The sequence below is a fragment of the Chiloscyllium punctatum genome, chromosome 15 (assembly GCF_047496795.1).
Source record: "Chiloscyllium punctatum isolate Juve2018m chromosome 15, sChiPun1.3, whole genome shotgun sequence".
Classification (NCBI taxonomy): Eukaryota; Metazoa; Chordata; class Chondrichthyes; order Orectolobiformes; family Hemiscylliidae; genus Chiloscyllium; species Chiloscyllium punctatum.
In genome coordinates, this window is record NC_092753.1 from 7,047,166 (window position 1) to 7,067,489 (window position 20,324).

Genomic DNA, 20,324 nt, shown 5'->3' on the forward strand with positions numbered 1-20,324 from the left:
TCACTGAGGTGGCAGTTTCTTTCTTTCTCTCTCTCTCTCCTGCACTGACCTCACGATGTGCTTCCTTTGTCTGTACCTCTCCCTTTTAAAGCTGCTGTTGTTTTGACTTTTTTTTTCCCGAAGTTTCAAAACAATGCAACAGTGTATAAAACATTAATTGCTGCTCCTCGAATTTGAGGAAATCACCTCCAACACCTAAAATGCCTCAATAAAAGAGCAGCTGTTACAGCCAGAAACTTGTCCCATCCTCCGGAGTTTTGTTAGATGCACTGGCCTATGCAGGAGAACAATTGGAGGCCATTTTTGTGGAGGGACTTGGGAGTTAGTGCATTTCAGGGAGTAAGTGAAGGCCCTACTCTTTACTGCTCCTTTAGCGCTAGACTTGAAAATTGCCTGGTTTCCTTTCCAGCAGAATGGGGGGGCATTAGTGGGCACCTTCCTCTGCAATTCTTAAGAGTCAGCGAGCAAATCTAACTCTCCAATGCTGTTCACAGTTAGCTCCAGCCATCTACAGCTGAACTATCTTCTTCGGTAATCCTGTGATATCTGCAGACTATTTTCCACTTCACAACTTCTCAAGTGTGTGCTTTCCCAGGATGTCAAATCCATACTTCCATATTAAATGTTGGGTTAACTCACGTCTGAGGTGTGAACCCATTCATTTGTTTTTAACCTGAGATAAGCATTTTACATATGGAGACAAAGCTGAGTTCACATTTCAGGTTCAGTGATACTTCTTCAGAAGGTTCAGAAGAAGGATGCTGGACCTGAAATGTCAACTCTGCTTTCTTTCCATAGATGCTGCCAGACCTGCTGAGGTTTTTCCAGTTTTTATTTTTGTTTCTGGTTTCCAACATTCAAGTTCTTTGTTTATATTTTTAACATTTCATATGTCACAACTATTAATTTGAATGGCTTCCATTCTTTGAGGCTCTCAGTGAATTAGGAAGACCCATTCACACCTTCAGGCAAACCATTGTCAATGAGTTTGGTTTACCTCTTGTGGAAATATTTTCTGAGTTTAAAAAAACTTGTGATCCTTTTTCAGATGAGTACAACCTTTTTCCAATTACAGTTTGATCCAGAAAGTTGATTTTTGGGAGCTTCTTTCAAGATTCTTTGTGTCAATTTTTAAGATTGCTGAGCTTTAAAATATATGATTGTACAGAGTTAAAAGTCACACAACACCAGGTTACAGTCCTTTTGTGTGATTTTTAACTTTGTCCACCCTAGTCCAACACTGGCACCTTCAAATCATGATTGTACAGGTTTGTGATACTGTTGCTTTACCAGCCTGTGGGACAGTGCGCTCAAGTTTTGGCACAATCCTCCATCTTATTAGTAAGATGGACTTTGCAGAGTGGGTGGGATTTGATTTTCTATTCCTGTTTCAGATGCCTAGATTGTTGCTAGGTGGTCCATCCAGTTTTACTCGTTCCTTTAGTTTTGTTTGATATAACCAAATAGCTTGGTCGGCTGTTTCGGAAGGTATACCTGGAAGCACATGGAGGTCAGATAATAGTGGATTTCCTTCCCTAATTTTGGGATGTTAGTGAATCAAAAGAGTTTTCTATGACAATTAAAAATTGTTTCATTACTGACGCTTGATTTTGACTACAGATTTTACAATTGCAATCAGATTCCACCAGCTGCCATGGTCAAATTTGTACCAGTACCCCAGGCGTGAGTCCGGATCTCTTGATTACTTATCCAGTGACATTACCATTCTGCCACAATTTACCCAGAGTGACCATGAAGCTGCAATTTACTTATATTTCCAATATTGTACACTGTTGTTACTGCTCACAATACAATCTTTACAATTTGTTTTACTTGTTCAGAGGATAAGGGCATTGCAGGCTATGCCTGCTTTTATTGTTTATTCCTTATTGCCCTACAAAAAGGTAGTGGCGTGCTGTCTTCTTGAACCATTGCAGTTCTCATCAACTTCACCAACACATTCCACCCTGACCTTAAATTTACCTGGACCATCTCTGACCATCTCTCCCCTTCCTGGACCTCTCCATCTCGATTAATGACGACCGACTTGACACTGACATTTTTTACAAACCCACCGACTCCCACAGCTACCTGGATTACACCTCTTCCCACCCTACCTCTTGCAAAAATGCCATCCCATATTCCCAATTCCTCCGCCTCCGCCGGATCTGCTCCACCACAGAACACACCAGATGGCCTCCTTCTTTAGAGACCACAATTTCCCTTCCCACATGGTTAAAGATGCCCTCCAACGCATCTCGTCCACATCCCGCACCTCCGCCCTCAGACCCCACCCCTCCAACCGTAACAAGGACAGAACGCCCCTGGTGCTCACCTTCCACCCTACCAACCTTCGCATAAACCAAATCATCCGCCGACATTTCTGCCACCTCCAAATAGACCCCACTACCAGGGATATATTTCCCTCCCCCCCCCCCCCCCCCCCCTTTCCACCTTCCACAAAGACCGTTCCCTCCGCGACTACCTGGTCAGGTCCACGCCCCCAAACAACCCACCCTCCAATCCTGGCACTTTCCCCTGCCACCGCAGGAACTGTAAAACCTGCACCCACACCTCCTCCCTCACCTCTATCCAAGGCCCTAAAGGAGCCTTCCACATCCATCAAAGTTTTACTTGCACATCCACTAATATAATTTATTGTATCCGTTGCTCCCGATGCGGTCTCCTCTACATTGGGGAGACTGGGCGCCTCCTAGCAGAGCGCTTTAGGGAACATCTCCGGGACACCCGCACCAATCAACCACACCGTCCCGTGGCCCGACATTTCAACTCCCCCTCCCACTCTGCTGAGGGCATGGAGGTCCTGGGCCTCCTTTACCGCTGCTCCCTCACCACCAGACGCCTGGAGGAAGAACGCCTCATCTTCTGCCTCGGAACACTTCAACCTCAGGGCATCAATGTGGACTTCAACAGTTTCCTCATTTCCCCTTCCCCCACCTCACCCTAGTTCTAAACTTCCAGCTCAGTAACTGTCCCCTTGACTTGTCCGGACTTGTCCTACCTGCCTATCTTCTTTTCCGCCTATCTTCTTTTCCACGTATCCACTCCACCCTCTCCTCCTTGACCTATCACCTTCATCCCCTCCCCCACTCACCCATTGTACTCTATGCTACTTTCTCCCCACCCCCACCCTCCTCTAGCTTATCTCTCCACGCTTCAGGCTCACTGCCTTTATTCCTGATGAAGGGCTTTTGCCCGAAACGTCGATTTCGAAGCTACTTGGATGCTGCCTGAACTGCTGTGCTCTTCCAGCACCACTAATCCAGTACCCACTACGTTGTTAGGCTGCTTTCTCATTAAAGATAGGTGACCGGGTCGTGAATTTAACTTGTGGGTCACCTTGCCTGAGATGAGAGGGTGATGTTGAGAAGGCAGGACTTCCATGTTGACTTCTGCATTGCAAATGTGGCTGAAGTCACCGTGAAGGTCCCACCTTCTCAACTTTGCCCCTTGCCTGAGGCATGGTGACTCACTGGTTAAACTTGCAATCAGATGTCTCTCTCTAATGACAGAGTCGCTCTATAGTTCTTTGGTACTATAGCAACTTAATGTTGTTAGCAAGGTGGGGGGGGTGATAATTCCAAATTTATTGACATTGGGACAATGAAGAAGTGGTATTATTTTGACGTGACAGTGCACCTTTGGAAGGAAGCTTGGAAGCTTGCAAGTTGCAATACTCTGATGTATCTGCTTTTTTTATCCTTCTAGGTTGTAGAGGTCATGGGGGGATGAAAAACTAATGACCGAATGACCACTTTGTGGACCACTTTCAGTCAGTCTGTAATCATGAGCCTGATGCTTGCCATTTTAATTCTTCATTTGCTGTAACACCAGTTTCAGTCCTCCAAATTCTGCAGCATTCCTGTGAAGTTCAATGCAAGTGCAAGGAACAACTTCCTGTTCTGATTAGGCTTGATATAAATCTTCTGACCTTAAACATTAAATTCAAAACTTTCGGTGTCCTATTTTGATTTGGGTTTTCTTAAGAATTTTATTTTTCATATTTTTGCTTTTGGACAGAGGAATTCATTATTCTGACATTGAGGTAAAGCTGACCAATGTTCTTTTTCTTGACTTTCACTTCCTCTGTTTTTTGTTCCATTATATCTTTGTCATTTAATCCCCTACCCTTGGCCCTATCCTTGATGAGACCTATTTGTTTTCATCCCGACTTTTGATAGCATAAAAGCCTATCTTCCTTGAGTTCTGGAGAGTCATATTTGACTCGAACTTAACTCTGTTTCTCTCTTCACAGGAACTGACAGACCTGCCATGTATTTCCAGTACTTGTGTTTTTCATAGAATCCCTACAGTGTGGAAACAGGCCATTTGGCCCAATACGTCCACACACCGACCCTCCAAAGAGTAATCCACCCAAACCCATGCCCCTACTCTATTATTCTACGTTTACCCCTGACTAATGCACCTAACCCACACATCCCTGAACACTATGGACAATGTAGCATGACCAATTCACCTAACCTGCACACCTTTGGATTGTGGGAGGAAACTGGAGCACCCAGAGGAAACCCACGCAGGCACGGGGAGAATGTGCAGATTCCACACAGTCAGTCAACTGAGGCTGGAATCAAACCCGGGTCCCTGGTACTGTGAGACAGCAGTGCTAACCACTGTGCCGCTCATAGCACAGTGACTGAAAGGAAGCATTGCATGAAAACATTTTTTTTTGCTGTTGTGGTTCCTGTGAGATGAATTAGTCACCACCTGCTTTTCTGGAGCATGGTAAGGATTAAAGAGTTTGATTCTTTGCTAAAGAGTGTGGTGCAAATGTCAAATGGATTGTGAATTGGTCTGGTGTGATTAGACTATTTAACAACGCTCCAATGCAACACCACAGTGTTTTTCTGTGCATGAAATGTGCATGATTTCTCACATTGCTTTTAATTATATTTAATAATCTGTTCAGACATGTTATGACAAACCTCTCCGACGAGTAGGGCTTGCACCCAGGTCATTTGGCTCAGAGCTGAGGATACTATCACTGTGCTGTAAGATTCCTTCCCATGCTTTAAAATTGGCCGATCCTCCTAGAAAATGGAGAGGCTGTATGCCTTTTGTATTGTAACATTGCATGATAAGTAGATTTTTTTCCTGTGGCACATTCCAAAGAATTTATGCAGCAACTAACATTTTTTTCTGATAAAAGTATAAACAGTCTACAATGTCAATATTACTCTTGATCATCTAGAAATAAAACTTGACAACAGATAACTTCTCCAGCTCAATTTGATGAGGGTATCTGAAAAGTATTACAATGCAAGTGTTGACTATTGTGGTTTGTCAATGATGGTATTAAATATTTGGAAATGTTGTTTACTGCACTAAATATGATCCGATAAATTAGCGATTTCAGATCATAACTTTCTTGGTTTATTTTCTGAAATTAATCTTACAACTGGTAGAGCATTGGAGGTCGAGGGATGACTTCTATCGAAGTTTATGAAAGCATGAGGGGCATGGATAAGATAAATAGATGAGGTCTTTTCCCTGGGGTGGGGGGGTCCAAAACTGGAGGGCATAGGTTTACAGTGAGAGGGGAAAGATTTAAAAGTGACCTAAGGGGCAACCTTTTCACACAGAGGGTGGTGTGTGTATGGAAAGAGCTGCCAGAGGAAGTGGTTGAGGCTGGTACAATTACAACTTTTAAAAGGCATTTCGAAGGGCATGTGAATAGAAGTGGGCCCAGTGCTGACAAATGGGACTAGATTAATTTAGGATGTTTGGTCAGCATGGTTGAGTTGTAGTGAAGGGTCTGTTTCCATGCTTTATATCTTTATGACACTATGACTGCACAAGTGCAGTAGATGTATCTCCAGAGTTTTTCCACAAGTTTCCTATTTTGATGTTTCATTGATGTTTTTAAAAAATGACTTTCATTCCCATCCAGTTTTTGCTAATTGAGCTATCTGCAACTGCACCTTGGAGAGAAGATTAATTCTTTTGTTTTTAAACTTTAGGCCTCTGAAGAAGTATCAAAATGCCTGCTAACCATGAAAGAGATTCTATGTGGTACCAATGATAAGGAGCCTCAGACTGAAACAGTTGCACAGTTGGCACAGGAGCTATACAATAGTGGATTGCTGATATCATTAATTGCACACTTGCAACTGATAGACTTTGAGGTAGGTAATACTGGGGCAGGAGTGTGTTTTCTCCATAAGATATCTGTTTTATTTAGCGAACTGTTTCAGAATAGTTAAAGTTTAAAACACTAGTCTGTTTTGTCTGATAATTAAAGCAAAATTGATCTGCAGTTTACACGTGCTTTTGGCATTGAATTTTATCTACAGTGGAAGGTGATTTGCTAAAAGTTAGGCTCCTTTACAGTATGGGAAGTCACTGTTTAAGTTGCAGATCCTTGATGTAGGACACAAGCTTTGCCACCTATTCTGTCTGATGAAACTATTTTGCTTTTAGGAGTTCTGATGTAGTACAATTCAGATACATTAGGGATTCTTTGAGGCAAAAGCAGGATGTTGCTGCTCTTGCCAAAGTTTATATTTTACTGTCAATATATACCAGTTGCTTTGTTTCTTCTGAAGTTGATAGCCCTAAACGCCTGATTATTTCTCTGGAATTTTGCACTTCTTATGGCTGTTATTGCACATTGTTCATTGTACCCAGTGCCTCCTTAACTGGACAGTTTGATCTTGACCTGCTCCAGTACTGTGTCCTCACAATGGAAAGATACAAGAAAACATGATGGACATTCGAGCATGTTTTGGATATGTTTAGGGTACCTGCTTATTTTTGGTCTTTATATTGTGTCAAATCATCCCAGTTTATTGTTTTTGTGTTTTTTTTTGTTTCTGTAAGAATAAGAGTAGGCCATTCAGCCTATTGATCATGCTCCATTATTGAGTTAGATCAATAACGGGGCGGCATGGTGGCACAGTGGTTAGCACTGCTGCCTCACAGCACCAGAGACCCGGGTTCAATTCCCACCCCAGGCGAGTGACTGTGTGGAGTTTGCACATTCTCCCCGCGTCTGCGTGGGTTTCCTCCGGGTGCTCCGGTTTCCTCCCACAGTCCAAAAATGTGCAGGTTAGGTGAATTGGCCATGCTAAATTGCCTGTAGTGTTAGGTGAAGGGGTAAATGTAGGGGAATGGGTGTGGGTGGGTTGTGCTTCGGCGGGTCGGTGTGGACTTGATGGGCCGAAGGGCCTGTTTCCACACTGTAAGTAATCTAATCTAATCTAATCATGGTAGATCATCTACCTCAATGCAATTTACCACACTGTCTCCAAATCCTTTGATATCATCAATCTCTGGAGCCCTGTCGATTTCTACCTTGGACATGCTTAATGTTTGAACTTTCACAGCTCTGAGGTAGAGAAATCCAACAATTCACTAATCTTTGAACAAAAAAAATCCTGATTTTATTGGTCTACCTCTTATGTTGAGATTATGTTCCTGATTTTTGACTCACCATCCAGGGGAAGCATTTTAGCTACATCCACCCTGTCATCCCCTGTAAGAATATTGCAAGCTTCAATGAAGTCAGTTCTCATTCTTTGAAGGTCCAAGACATGCAACCCAGTCTCCAATCTCATCACCTAAAGCAATCTCTCACTATCCTTGGGATTAATCTAGTGAATTTATGTTGCATTCCCTGTATGGCAAGTAAACCACACACACAGGCACATAAATTATACACAATACTTCCAGGTGAAGTCTCGCTCAGGCTTCACTCAACTACAGCAAATCATCTTTTCTCCTGTACTCGTGCCTTTCTGGTGAAGACCGACATATCATTTGCCTTCCTAATTCCTGCATCTGCATGCTAGCTAATAGTAATCCATGAGCAGTGACATCTCTTTGCATTCCTGCACATTTCAGCCTCTTACCCCTTTAAGAAATATGTCTTTTCATTTCTTTTCTACCAAAGTGAATAATTTAATCACATTGTATTTCATCTGCCATATTCTAGCCATGATTTGGAGATGCCGGTGTTGGACTGGGGTGTACAAAGTTAAAAATCACACAACACCAGGTTATAGTCCAACAGGGTTATTTGGAAGCACTAGCTTTTGGAGCGCTGCTCCTTCATCGGGTGGTTATGGAGTATAAGATGGCAAGACACAGAATTTATGGCAAAAGTTTACAGTGTGATGCAATTGAAATTATATATTGAAAAAGACTGGATTGTTAATTATCTCATCTTTTAGAATGATCGTGTTAGTTTCAGTTCTTTCATATGTAAATTGCAGAACTTTTTTAAAGTTACATTCTCAAGTGAACTTTAACAATTGGCGTCGTGTCAGCCCAGATAATGCATTTAAGGTGCAAGCTGCCCTGTGTGAGACTATCTGTGCCACAATGGTCAGACTAACTCTAAACTAAACACTGATTTACAGAAACTTACATGGATTCATGCAGTTTTTGAGCTGGAAATCAGACATTAAAGGACTAAGTGCTGAATAAATTCAGCAAGTCAACTGGATTTTGATGAAATCATATTAGACTCAGTGTTAACTTTGATCCTGTCTCCACAGAAGGTGCCAGACATGTTTGGTAAATCCACCACTTCCTCATAGTTATGTTTTGTGCTGTAAAATAGTCATCTATTTGATTAATGTGATTTCATTTTACCTTGGATCCCTTTCAAAGCTCATGGAATATATTTTTTTTCAATTTATCTTTCTAGAGCACCGTTGATCTTATTTCCAGAAGTAATATTACTTGGTTATAACCGACTGATTAATCCCATGATTATTTTACATATAAATGTTTCTTAGCTGCACAAAGGCTGTTTTTGCACCTATTCTGAACTAAAGCTTGTGTTTCTTATTGCAAGGTTTTACAAATGAAACTACAACAATTTACTGTCATCTTAGAGTGGCTCAATATGGGAATGCACTGCAGTCATTTTATGTGCTATGGCTCCCAAAATACATTTTCAAGATGTGAATAATGGGCTATGTTTTCTAATTATAGTTTCAAATGCACACTCAACCTGAACCCACTTGGGCTGCTTTTACTTGGAGGCACCAGAAGGGAAGGAAAGTGGTCCTCTGATGACATAAATATATTGGTTGTTTTCACACCTGAATGAATGGAGAATTTGGAAATGGCCTGAAATATATGGGTAGATTTGCATGTAGTCTCAAACTAATGCAGGACTTATCCGCTGACAAAGATTAACTTTGTTTCTGGCCCTCAAATTTAACAGCAGTAACCCCCAGGACATAGAATAAATTTTATTATTTGAGTTTTTATCATCTGTCAATCATTTTAGCATGGTTGAAAAATGACAGTGGTAGATTAGTACACTAAATTAATGTATAGACAGGATATATGCTGCTGCAGTGGACTGGATTTAACAAATACATAGATGAGAATGAACTTGGTGACTGAAAAAAGATCCAGGATGCAGTGTTTAATGTCATATTTTCTCTTCTCATTCAGGCCTATAGTTTCAATTTTGACTTTCAGCTAGCAGACCAATTCGAGTGTAGAGCAGAGTGAACTGTTATTGGCTTTCATAATAGACCAATATAAGTAAAATTTAGTCAAATCATTATTTTTAAAGCTGTAAATATAAAACTTTCATCTGAGGAAATGTTTCCTGTCGTAAAGTCATTGAAATGTGCAGCATGGAAACAAACCCTTTGGTCCAACTTGTGCACACCAACCAGATATCCTAATCTAATCTAGTTCCATTTGCCAGCATTCAGCCCATATCTCTCTTAAACCCTTCCTACTATTGATGTACCCATCCAGATGCCTTTTAAATGCTCCAGTCTCCACCACTTCCTCTGGCAGCTGATTCCATACACGTACTACCCTCTGCATGAAAAAGCTCCCCCTAGGTCCCTTTTCTATCTTTTCCGTCTCACCCTAAACCTGTGCCTTCCAATTCTGGACTCCCTCACCCTAGGGAAAAGACCTTGTCTATTCACCCTAGGGATGGCCCTCATGATTTTATATGCCTCCATAAGATCACCCCTCAGCCTCCGATGCTCCAGGAAAAACAACCCCAACCTATTCAGCCTCTCCCTGTAGCTCAAATTCTCCCGTCCTGTGATCATAGAGGATATATTTTCTTGCCCCTTTTCTCATGTCTGTAATAAATTAATATTTCAATTGAATTAATTTTAAGTGTCTTGAAAACAATTTATGTTTGGCTGACCTTTGGGATTTGAATCCAATTAGTTATAATTTGGTCTGATCTATTATATTCATAGCTTTTTACTCTTGGCAAGCTTAATGACCAAAACATAGTTACCACGTCACTTATTATAGTGCACTCTGTAACCCAGATTATTCGCTTCTTTGTACCATGTTAACCAAAGTGCATCCTGCTGCATTTTCATTTTGTACAGCTGTCAAGGCTTCAATACCATAGTTAATTGTTTTAATTCAGATCATCCTCAAGTCACCTATGGGTTAGCGGTTATTGTTTCCCTGTCAATTGAATTCAAAAACCTGGCAACAAGTATTTCTAAATATGATATTGCGGAAATTGTAAGATTTTCTAGTTTCTGACTATGTCAAGCACTTTGTAAATGAGTTGTACCAGGTGAGACTGACTACATTAGGAAAGATTCTTAAAAAGTCAAAAACTGTGATGCAGGAGATTGGAAATAAAAATGAAAACTGCTGGAAGAAACTCAGCAGATGTGGCAGCATCAGTGGAAAAAGGGACCCAGTTAATATTTCCAGAGCAACCTTGGGAAATGTGATGGGTTTTACATTGTTGGAAAAGGGCAAGGTCAAGGATAGGTTAGAGAGTGGGAGAGATTAAGGAGCTTGAGAGTCATAAGTAAAAGGTAAAGGACGTAATTACAGTGAAAACAATATACTGGTGCAGCATAAAGGTCAGCTTTGTTAGGAAACAAAACATAAGAAAACATCAGAATGACAATTTATTGGGGGTGGGGTATAGTTAGACTCAAAATTCAAAAAGCAGAAAGTGAAGACTGCAGATGCTGGCTATCAGAGTCAAAAGGTGTGGCGCTGGAAAAGCACAGCCGGTCAGGCAGCATTCGAAGAGCAGGGGAGTCGACTTTTCGAGCATAAGCTCTTCATCAGGAAATTCTTAAAATTTGACTCAAAATTCCAAAAGACTAATTTGGACTTAACAAGTGATTAAAATTTTTTGAAGGTGCTATGGAAAGCAGAGACCAGATAATGAATTGAATGTCATTTTAGATTCACAGTTTTACAGCACCAAATAACCCCCATATCAGCCATTTGGGTCTATGCCAGTCATCAAACATCTATCTATTTCATTATTTGTTTGTACACTGGCACATCAAGTAATCAACTAAATACTATTTACAGGTAAACGTTGTGATGGTTCCTACCTCTACGACCCTTTCAGACAGTGAGTTCTAGACACCAGTCAACCTCTGGAATATTCTTGCATTTCTAAAATGCCTTCTGTTAGGCTCTTGTGAAATAGGGACTGAAAAGACAGCATATTGGTTAAATAAAGTAGAAAGCAGAGTGTATAAGTTAAAAGGTGTGTTTTTTGTATTGGAGAAAGACAGAAAATAAGAGTCAATGCCAGGACTAATATTTATGAATTTTATTAATAATTTAGGGGTAGATTAGATTAGATTAGATTAGATTACTTCGTGTGGAAACAGGCCCTTCGGCCCAACAAGTCCACACCGCACCCGCTGAAGCGCAACCCACCCATACCCCTACATCTACCCCTTACCTAACACTACGGGCAATTTAGCATGGCCAATTCACCTGACCTGCACATCTTTGGACTGTGGGAGGAAACCCACGCAGACACGGGGAGAACGTGCAAACTCCACACAGAGTCGCCTGAGGCGGGAATTGAACCCAGATCTCTGGCGCTGTGAGGCAGCAGTGCTAACCACTGTGCCACCGTGCCACCGTACTATAGCTAAAACAAATAGGAAGCTATTCCAAAGCTTGCAGACTGCAGTTAAGTAAGGTCTAGTTATGTTTAAGATAGACAGTGTGGGGAAATCACACTGTGGTATTGAAAATAGAAACCTAACTACAGTTTTTTCAAATAAAGATAAACTGACTGGAGTAGAACATCACAGGGACCTACAGAAACATCTGTTTTGTCCTTGATGGTGTTAAGCTTTTTGTTGGAGATGCACTCATCTGTGCGAGTGCAGTATTTTACATCATACTTCTGACCTGTGCTGTGTAGTGGTGGAAATGCTTTGGGGAGTTATGAAGCACATGATTTACAAAATAATTTCCAGCATCTGATTTGCCTTTGTAGCTACATTATGGCTGGTTCGGTTCACTTTCTGCTTAGTGATCATTGATGAAGCACCTGAAGATGGTTAGACCTGGGATCTCATGCCAAAGATCACTTCCGGAGCCTGAGATAATTGGCCTTCAACAGCCACAAGCATCATCCTTTGCACTAAGTGTAACTTCAATTTATGAAGAGTTTACCTCAATTCCATTAACTTTAATTTTGATAAGTTGATGCCATACTCAGTCAAATTCTACTTTGATGTTAAGGGTAGTCACCTTTGCCTCATCTTTGGAATTCACCTTTCTTTTGCTCCATATCTTGACCAAGGCTTTGAAGTCTGGAGCCACATAGCCCTGACAGAATGCAAATTTAACAGCAGTGAGCAGATTATTGTTGAGTATTGGGGAATGGTGACTCAGTGGTTCACATTGCTGCCTCACTGCGACAGGGACCTTGGTTCAATTCCATCCTCAGGGATGCGTGGGTTTCCTCTGGGTGATTCGGTTTCCTCCCCATATCAAAGATGTATGGACTTAGGTGGATTGGTCAAGGGAAATGCAGGGTTACAGGGATGGGCTGGGCCTGTGTGGTATGCTCTTCGGAGATTTGGTGTGAACTCCATGGGCAGAATGCCCTGCTTTCACATGGTAGGGATTTTGTGACTACATTCTGCTTGTCAACAACACTTTGCATCATTGCTAAAACATGAGGGTAGATTGATGAGGTGGCTATTGGTTGGGTTGAATTTATCCTGCTTTTTATGGTTAGATCATACCTAGATAATTTTCTATTTTCAGGCAGATGACAGACTTCAAGCTGTACAAGATCTGTTTGGCTAGGTGCATGGTTAGTTTTGGAGCACATGTCTTCACTGTTACAGCTAGTCACAGCCTGTGGTCTTTGCTGTAACCAGTGCTTTTTGTCATTTTTGATATCATGTGAAGTGAGTTTCTTTGTGATTAGATTAGATTCCCTTCAGTGTGGAAACGGGCCCTTCGGCCCAACAAGTCCACACCGACTCTCTGAAGAGTAACCCAGCCAAACCCATTTTCCTCTGATGAATGCACCTAACACTATGGGCAATTTAGCATGGCCAATTTACCTGACCTGCACATCTTTGGACTGTGGGAGGAAATCGGAGCACCCAGATGAAACCACGCAGACACAGAGAATGTGCAAACTCCACACACACAGTAGCCTGAAGCTGGAATCGAACCTGGGACCCTGGTGCTGTGAGGCAACAGTGCTAACCACAGAGCCACCGTGCTGCTTTCACTAGCTGAAAAACTTGCATCTGTAATGCTGAACATTCCTGGAGCAATCCAAGATGGATTATCAACTTGGTGCTTCAAACTGAAAATTATTGCAAATACCTCAGCCAGCATATTTATTTTAATTGATGTATTGGACGCCGACATTATTGAGATTAGGGATAATTTTTGTTGTAGTGATCTACTGCAGTCACAATGTAGATGTGGCAGAACTGTAGAAGAATTTAAGTATGTGCAAGAAAATGTTCTGATTCAGTGTGTGGATGTAGCTACGAGAGAAGGTGCAAAACTTGACCTCCTCTTGGGAAATAAGGCAGGGCAAGTGACTGAGGTGTCAGAGAGAAAGCACTTTGGAGTGACCATAATTCTATTAGTTTTAAAATAGTGATGGAAAAGGATAGACCAGATTGAAAAGTTGAAGTTCTAAATTGGAGGAAGGCTAATTTTGACAGTATTAGGCAAGAACTTTCAAAAGCAGACGTTCGCAGGTAAAGGGATGACTGGAAAATGGGAAGCCTTCAGAAATGAGGTAATGAGATTCCAGAGACAGTATAGTCTGGTTAGGGTGAAAGGAAAGGCTATAGGGAATGCTGGATGACTAAAGAAATTGAGGGTTTGGTCAGGTATATGTCAGGATAGATCAAACAAATCTTTAGAGTATAAGGGCAGTAGGAGTATACATAAGCGGGAAATCAGGAGGGCAAAAAGGGGACATGAGATAGCTTTGGCAAATAGAGTTAAGGAGAATCCAACAGGATTTCACAAATACATTAAGGACAAAAGGTTAACTAGGGAGAGAATAGGGTCCCTCAAAGATCAGCAAGGCGGCCTTTGTGTGGAGCCGCAGAAAATGGGGGAGATACTAAATGAGTGTTTTACTTCAGTGTTTACTGTGGAAAAGGACGTGGAAGGTACAGAATGTAGGGAAATAGATGGTGACATTTTGCAAAATGTCCATATTACAGAGGAGGAAGTGCTGGCTGTACTGAAATGCATAAAGATGGATAAATCCCCAGTACCCTAGAACTCTGTGGGAAACTAGGGATTGATTGCTGGGCCACTTGCTGAGACATTTGTATCATCAATAGTCACAGGTGATGTGTCGGAAGACTGGAGGTTGGCTAACGTGGTGCCACTGGTGGTAAGGACAACCCAGGGAACTATAGACTGGTGAGCCTGACGTCGATGGTGGACATGTTGTTGAAGGGAATCCTGAGAGACAGGATGTACGTGTATTTGGAAAGGCAAGGACTGATTAGGGATAGTCAACATGGCTTTGTGATGGGAAATCATGTCTCATGAACTTGACTGAGTTTTTTGAAGAAGTAACAAAGAGGATTGATGAGGGCAGAATGGTGGACGTGATCTATATGAACTTCAGTAAGGCGTTTGGCAAGGTTCCCCATGGGAGATTGGTGAGCAAGGTTAGATCTCATGGAATACAAGGAGAACTTTTCACTTGGATACAGAACTGGCTCAAAGGTAGAAGACAGAGGGTGGTGTGCAGGGTTGTTTTTCAGACTGGAAGCCTGTGACCAGTGGAGTGCCACAAAGATCGGTGCTGGGTGCACTAGTTTTTGTCATTTACGTAAATGATTTGGATCAGAGCATAAGAGGTACAGTTAATAAGTTTGCAAATGACACCAGAATTGGAGGTATAGTGGACAGTAAAGAAGGTTACTTCAGATTACAATGGGATCTTGATCAGATGGACCAATGGGCTGAGAAGTGACAGATGGAGTTGAATTTAGATAAATGCAAGGTGCTACATTTTGGGAAAGCGAATCTTAGCAGGACTTATACATTTAATGGTAAGGTCCTAGGGCACATTGCTGAACAAAGAGACCTTGGAGTGCAGGTTCATAGCTCCTTGAAAGTGGAGCCACAGATAGATAGGATAGTGAAGAAGGTGTTTGGTATGCTTTCCTTTATTGGTCAGAGTATTGAGTACAGGAGTTGGGAGATCATGTTGTGGCTGTACAGGACATTGGTTAGGCCACTTCTGGAATATTGTGTGCAATTCTGGTCTCCTTCCTATCGGAAGGATGTTGCGAAACTTAAAAGGGTTCAGAAAGGCTTTGCAAGGATGTTACTAGGGTTGGAGGATTTGAGCTATAGGGAGAGGTTGAACAAGCTGGGGCTGTTTTCCCTGGAGCGTCGGAAGCTGAGGGGTGACCTTAGAGGTTTATAAAATCATGAGGGGCATGGATAGGGTAAATAGACCAAGTCTTTTCTCTGGGGTCAGGGAGTCCAGAACTAGAGGGCATAGATTTAGGGTGAGTGGGGAAAGATATAAAAGAGACCGAAGGGGCAACGTTTTCACGCAGAGGGTGGTACATGAGCTCCCAGAGGAAGTGGTGGAGGCTAGTACGATGGCAACATTTAAAAGCATTTGGATGGGTATATGAATAAGAAGGGTTTTTTTTAGATTAGATTACTTAGTGTGGAAACAGGCCCTTCGGCCCAACAAGTCCACACCGACCCCGCCAAAGCGTAACCCACTCAGACCCATTCTCCGACATTTACCCCTTCATCTAACACTACGGGCAATTTAGCATGGTCAATTCACCTAACCTGCACATTTTTGGATTGTGGGAGGAAACCGGAGCACCTGGAGGAAACCCACGCCAACACGGGGAGAATGTGCACATTCCACACAGTCAGTCGCCTGAGGCGGGAATTGAACCCGTTCTCTGGAGCTATGAGGCAGCAGTGCTAACCACTGTGCCACCGTGCCGCCCACGGTTTGGAGGGATATGGGCCAGGTACTGGCAGGTGGGACTCGATTAGGTTGGGATATCTGGTCGGCATGGACCAATTGGACCGAAGAGTCTGTTTCCCTGCTGTACATCTCTATGACTCTATGGTCTGCCTGTTGGTTGTGTGATCACTTAATTCTGTCTATAACATGCTGCTTCTGCTGTTTACTGAACGTGCATTCCTGTGGTCTGTCTTTACTTTTTAATTTGTTCTTCAATTCAGTAGCAGTTTGAAACAGTTTTGTCCCTCTTTTGGTACTCCATTTCAGAGGGCAGTTTCAATCACATTGATGTCATCAGATTTCCTCCCCTGAAGGACATTAATGACCTAGATGGGCTACTAACAAGAATTTAATAGTTTTATGATTATCATCACCGAGACTGCTCTTCATTCCAGAGTTATTGATTAATTAAGTTTAATTCTCTCAGCTGTAATAAGATTGAACCGCAATCCCAGAGCATTAGTCACTGTCTGAGGATCATGAATGCAGCAACATTACCTCAGTATAACTGCTCCTTACATACATATTAGAGTATTTAGCCAGACCGCCTTTTAACAAAGTATATTAGTGAGAAGAAATTATCTGTTGAGGCAGCTAATTTAATGAGCTGGATGGCTTTTCTCCCTCATATCCATCATCCCATAATTTCAGTCACTGTTTTGTCCTCAACTCTGTAAGACATTAGTTGCAGTTATTGAGTGTGACTTAAAGCTGTTCAAGCAACATCACAATGAGTTCCCTCTTTAAACAACATGTGCATCCCAAGAATGAGCAAGGCTTCATGCGAAGTGATGGCATGCACTATAACATGCATTTGTTAATTAGGCATCCTTCACGTGCATTTGAAGCTTTCTGAATCCAGTTGATACTACTCCGTATGAGTTTTGCTTTATTTTACTTAATAATTGCTCTCGGGCAAGGAAGGCCCATTTCTCAACAAACTAACTTGGTAATTTTGAAGATTTTTTAAAAACTCTGAGTTATATAGTATTTTCAAGCAACTAAAATTTTGGTTTGAAACAGACAATGCTTTGGAAACTTGGGTGTGGCAGCATCTGTTGTGCATCCACAAATGCTACCCGACTTATTATTTCTGCAGTATTTTCTGTTTTTATTTCATACTTCTAACATGCACCATGTTTTGCTTTTATTAACTGTTTTTGGTTTAATATAGTTAGTTAGCTATTTTGAAATCTTAAGTTATCCAGTCTAATGACTACATTTCATGCCTTTTTTAAATAATAGTATTGTACAAATTGCAGGCTTTTTGACCTTGTTACTATATATTTTATGAAATAGGGAAAGAAGGATGTCACCCAGATCTTCAACAACATTTTGCGAAGGCAGATTGGTACTCGCACTCCAACAGTGGAATATATATGTTCTCATGAACAAATCTTGTTTATGCTTTTGAAGGGGTAAGTATTATCCAATGGTGTTTTTAAATCAATAAAATACACTAAATGCCGAATGATTTTTTTCCAAAGTTACTTCATAATTTGTGTGGGTGTCTGAGAGTTTTTGGTATCACAGCAAGATTGTCAAGAAAACTGGAAACTCCTATTTCACTTCAGTACCTTGGGCTGTAACTTGGTGTTCTTATTCAGGAAGTGATGTGTACAGTAGTTTTCAATTCAATTTATGAATTTAACATAAGATGTGAGTCTGGTATTTGATGACTCAAAAGATGACTGCAGTCCCCGTCAATGGTGAATTGTGTTTAGAGGGCTTGCATTTCAAAATGCTTTTTGTTTTAAGTTATCTGACACTTTGATCATATCATACTGAATGATTCTCCTAATCCGTTTTCTTAAGTCAAAAATCCCCTTGAAATGAAATTCACCTTCTGGCATCTTAAATAGGCACATGTAATTGAATTTAAATACATATTCAATCTGAGTCATGAGGATAAACTGAAAGCAACACTTTGTGTTATGGCACACTTTTTGCACACAAGCATGACTTCCTAAGTGATTGGACCTACTTTATATTTTTTGACTTTTGACCGAGAGGTGTTGCCTCCTCCATTTCTAATGTGTTCTCCTCTATTTAATTGTGGTGTTGTCAACATAATTTCTCGAAGTTAAACTTAAAATTGCACAAAGGAAGTCATATCAATTTTTTCATTTCCCATTGTAACTGCCTCAGCTCTGTTACTCAAATAGAAAATGATCAACTTTTTCTGGAAGGTAGTGAAACAGAGTAGCTATCCGGATATGAGAGCAACGTTCAACCACTACGAAAATTTATCAGTCTGAACTATATAGTTGGATGCTTGCTTTCACCTTAGTTTAGGATTGAAGTGGGAATATTCTGCACCGATATTGGAGTAGATAAATGGAGCTGGAGTATCAACAGGACACGATTGAAATTTTTCACCTTTGGTGATGGTGCAAGTGAAGTTGGCAAAATTGTCAGAAATTATCACATCGTAGGTAATCATGCTTTAATGAGTTGCATGTATATGATTGAATTGTTAAAAATAGTCAGCCAGTTTATTGCAGTTGATGTTTTGATAACTGGTTAGTTTCAGTTATTTGATTTCAACAGTTGTTGGGGAAAAGAGGAAAGCACAAAAATGATGGCAACTGTAAAACTGAAAAATCAGATAATTGCGATCAGCATTTCTGATTGGATCTTCAGCTTAAATTTTATGTAAGCAAGCATCTGAGTCACTAACATCTTTTACAAAAGGAAATCTGCCATGCTTACCTAGCCTAACCTAGCGTGGCCTTGATGTAACTACAGATCCACAGCAATAACTAAATGGGCCTCTCAAACAGCCCAGCAAGCCACTCAATTCGCAGGCAATTATGGATGGCGGACAAATGCTGGCTTTCCTTGTGACAGTCACATTTCTTGAACATATAAGGAAATGCAAGATACTGACCTGCAGTTTTTGTGCTAACCTTCCACCTACAAGTAAAAACGAAGTTGAGGAGGTACACAACAAATCATGAGAACCTGAAATAAAAACCTTGATTAATATTTTGGACATTTGAAAACAAAGCAGACTTTTTTTTTGAGGCTTGGCCAAAGTGAGGATCAAAAGTGGAAGATCGCAAGTGACTTGAAATGCTATGAAGATGAATTTATTATATTCAAGATAAGTGTTAAACTCTGTTGTGCTAATAGGAATGATCTGTGACTTATTGAGGAAAACTTTAAGATGGCTAAGTTTGGAATAAGGAAATTTTTCTGTACTTTTTGATCAGTCCTTATGGGCAGGTTTTATTCCATGAAGCCAAAAAATCTGTCATTGTCTTGATTCTCTCCCAATTCCTAAAGTAAGTGCTATTGATATGATTAATATCTTTGCTGTTATTTTTCTTACATTTTAGAAAAATATTATTAGAAATGTTTCCTGAGGGGAAATTGAAAAGGAGATAATACAGAGCAATGCATGTCACTGCAACTGTAATGGACTTCCAATCCTGCTATTTCAAATGTTTAAAGTTTGCTCTTTAATCAGTGATGCTGACAATGGTAGACTTTGGTTCTTGCCCTTTGAGTATCTTCAAAAATATTTACTTTTCTCTTGTTCAGGTATGAAACAACAGAGATTGCCTTGAACTGTGGAATTATGCTGAGAGAATGTATCAGACATGAACCACTTGCCAAAATAATCCTTTACTCAGAGCATTTTAGAGACTTCTTCAAATATGTGGAAATGTCAACATTTGACATTGCCTCAGATGCCTTTGCTACATTTAAGGTAAATTATTTCACTGAACAGTTTCATTAATTTTAATTTTTAGTTTAAGTGCATATTCTTTAATACCGTTGCATTGCAGATGTCTTTCTTGCGAATTTGTTGTTGTTCGTACGTGCATGGAATTAATTTTATCATTTTGCAGCATTTTAGAATGGACGCAACTATTTGAATTTGTACTTCTGTAATATTAATTTACTGAGTCGGAATTTTGAAAAATAATTAAGCTTTTTTTCAAAAGTTAGGTGCACAAGTAGGCAATTTAGCCCTGCTCTGATATTTGTTAAGATCATTCTTCCTGATAGCCTTTGACTCCCTTGTTGGTCAAGAATTTACTTA

General features: G+C 40.8%; 1 protein-coding gene across 1 annotated transcript in view; it reads left to right on the forward strand.

The window, feature by feature from the left end:
* cab39l (calcium binding protein 39-like) overlaps nucleotides 1–20,324 on the forward strand; it is a 77,840-nt gene that overhangs the window by 39,126 nt on the left and 18,390 nt on the right. Inside the window, exons 3-5 of the mRNA XM_072584552.1 lie at nucleotides 6,000–6,164; nucleotides 17,573–17,691; nucleotides 19,820–19,988. Coding sequence (XP_072440653.1) covers nucleotides 6,000–6,164; nucleotides 17,573–17,691; nucleotides 19,820–19,988 — 453 coding nt within the window. The remainder of the gene's footprint in view (nucleotides 1–5,999; nucleotides 6,165–17,572; nucleotides 17,692–19,819; nucleotides 19,989–20,324) is intronic.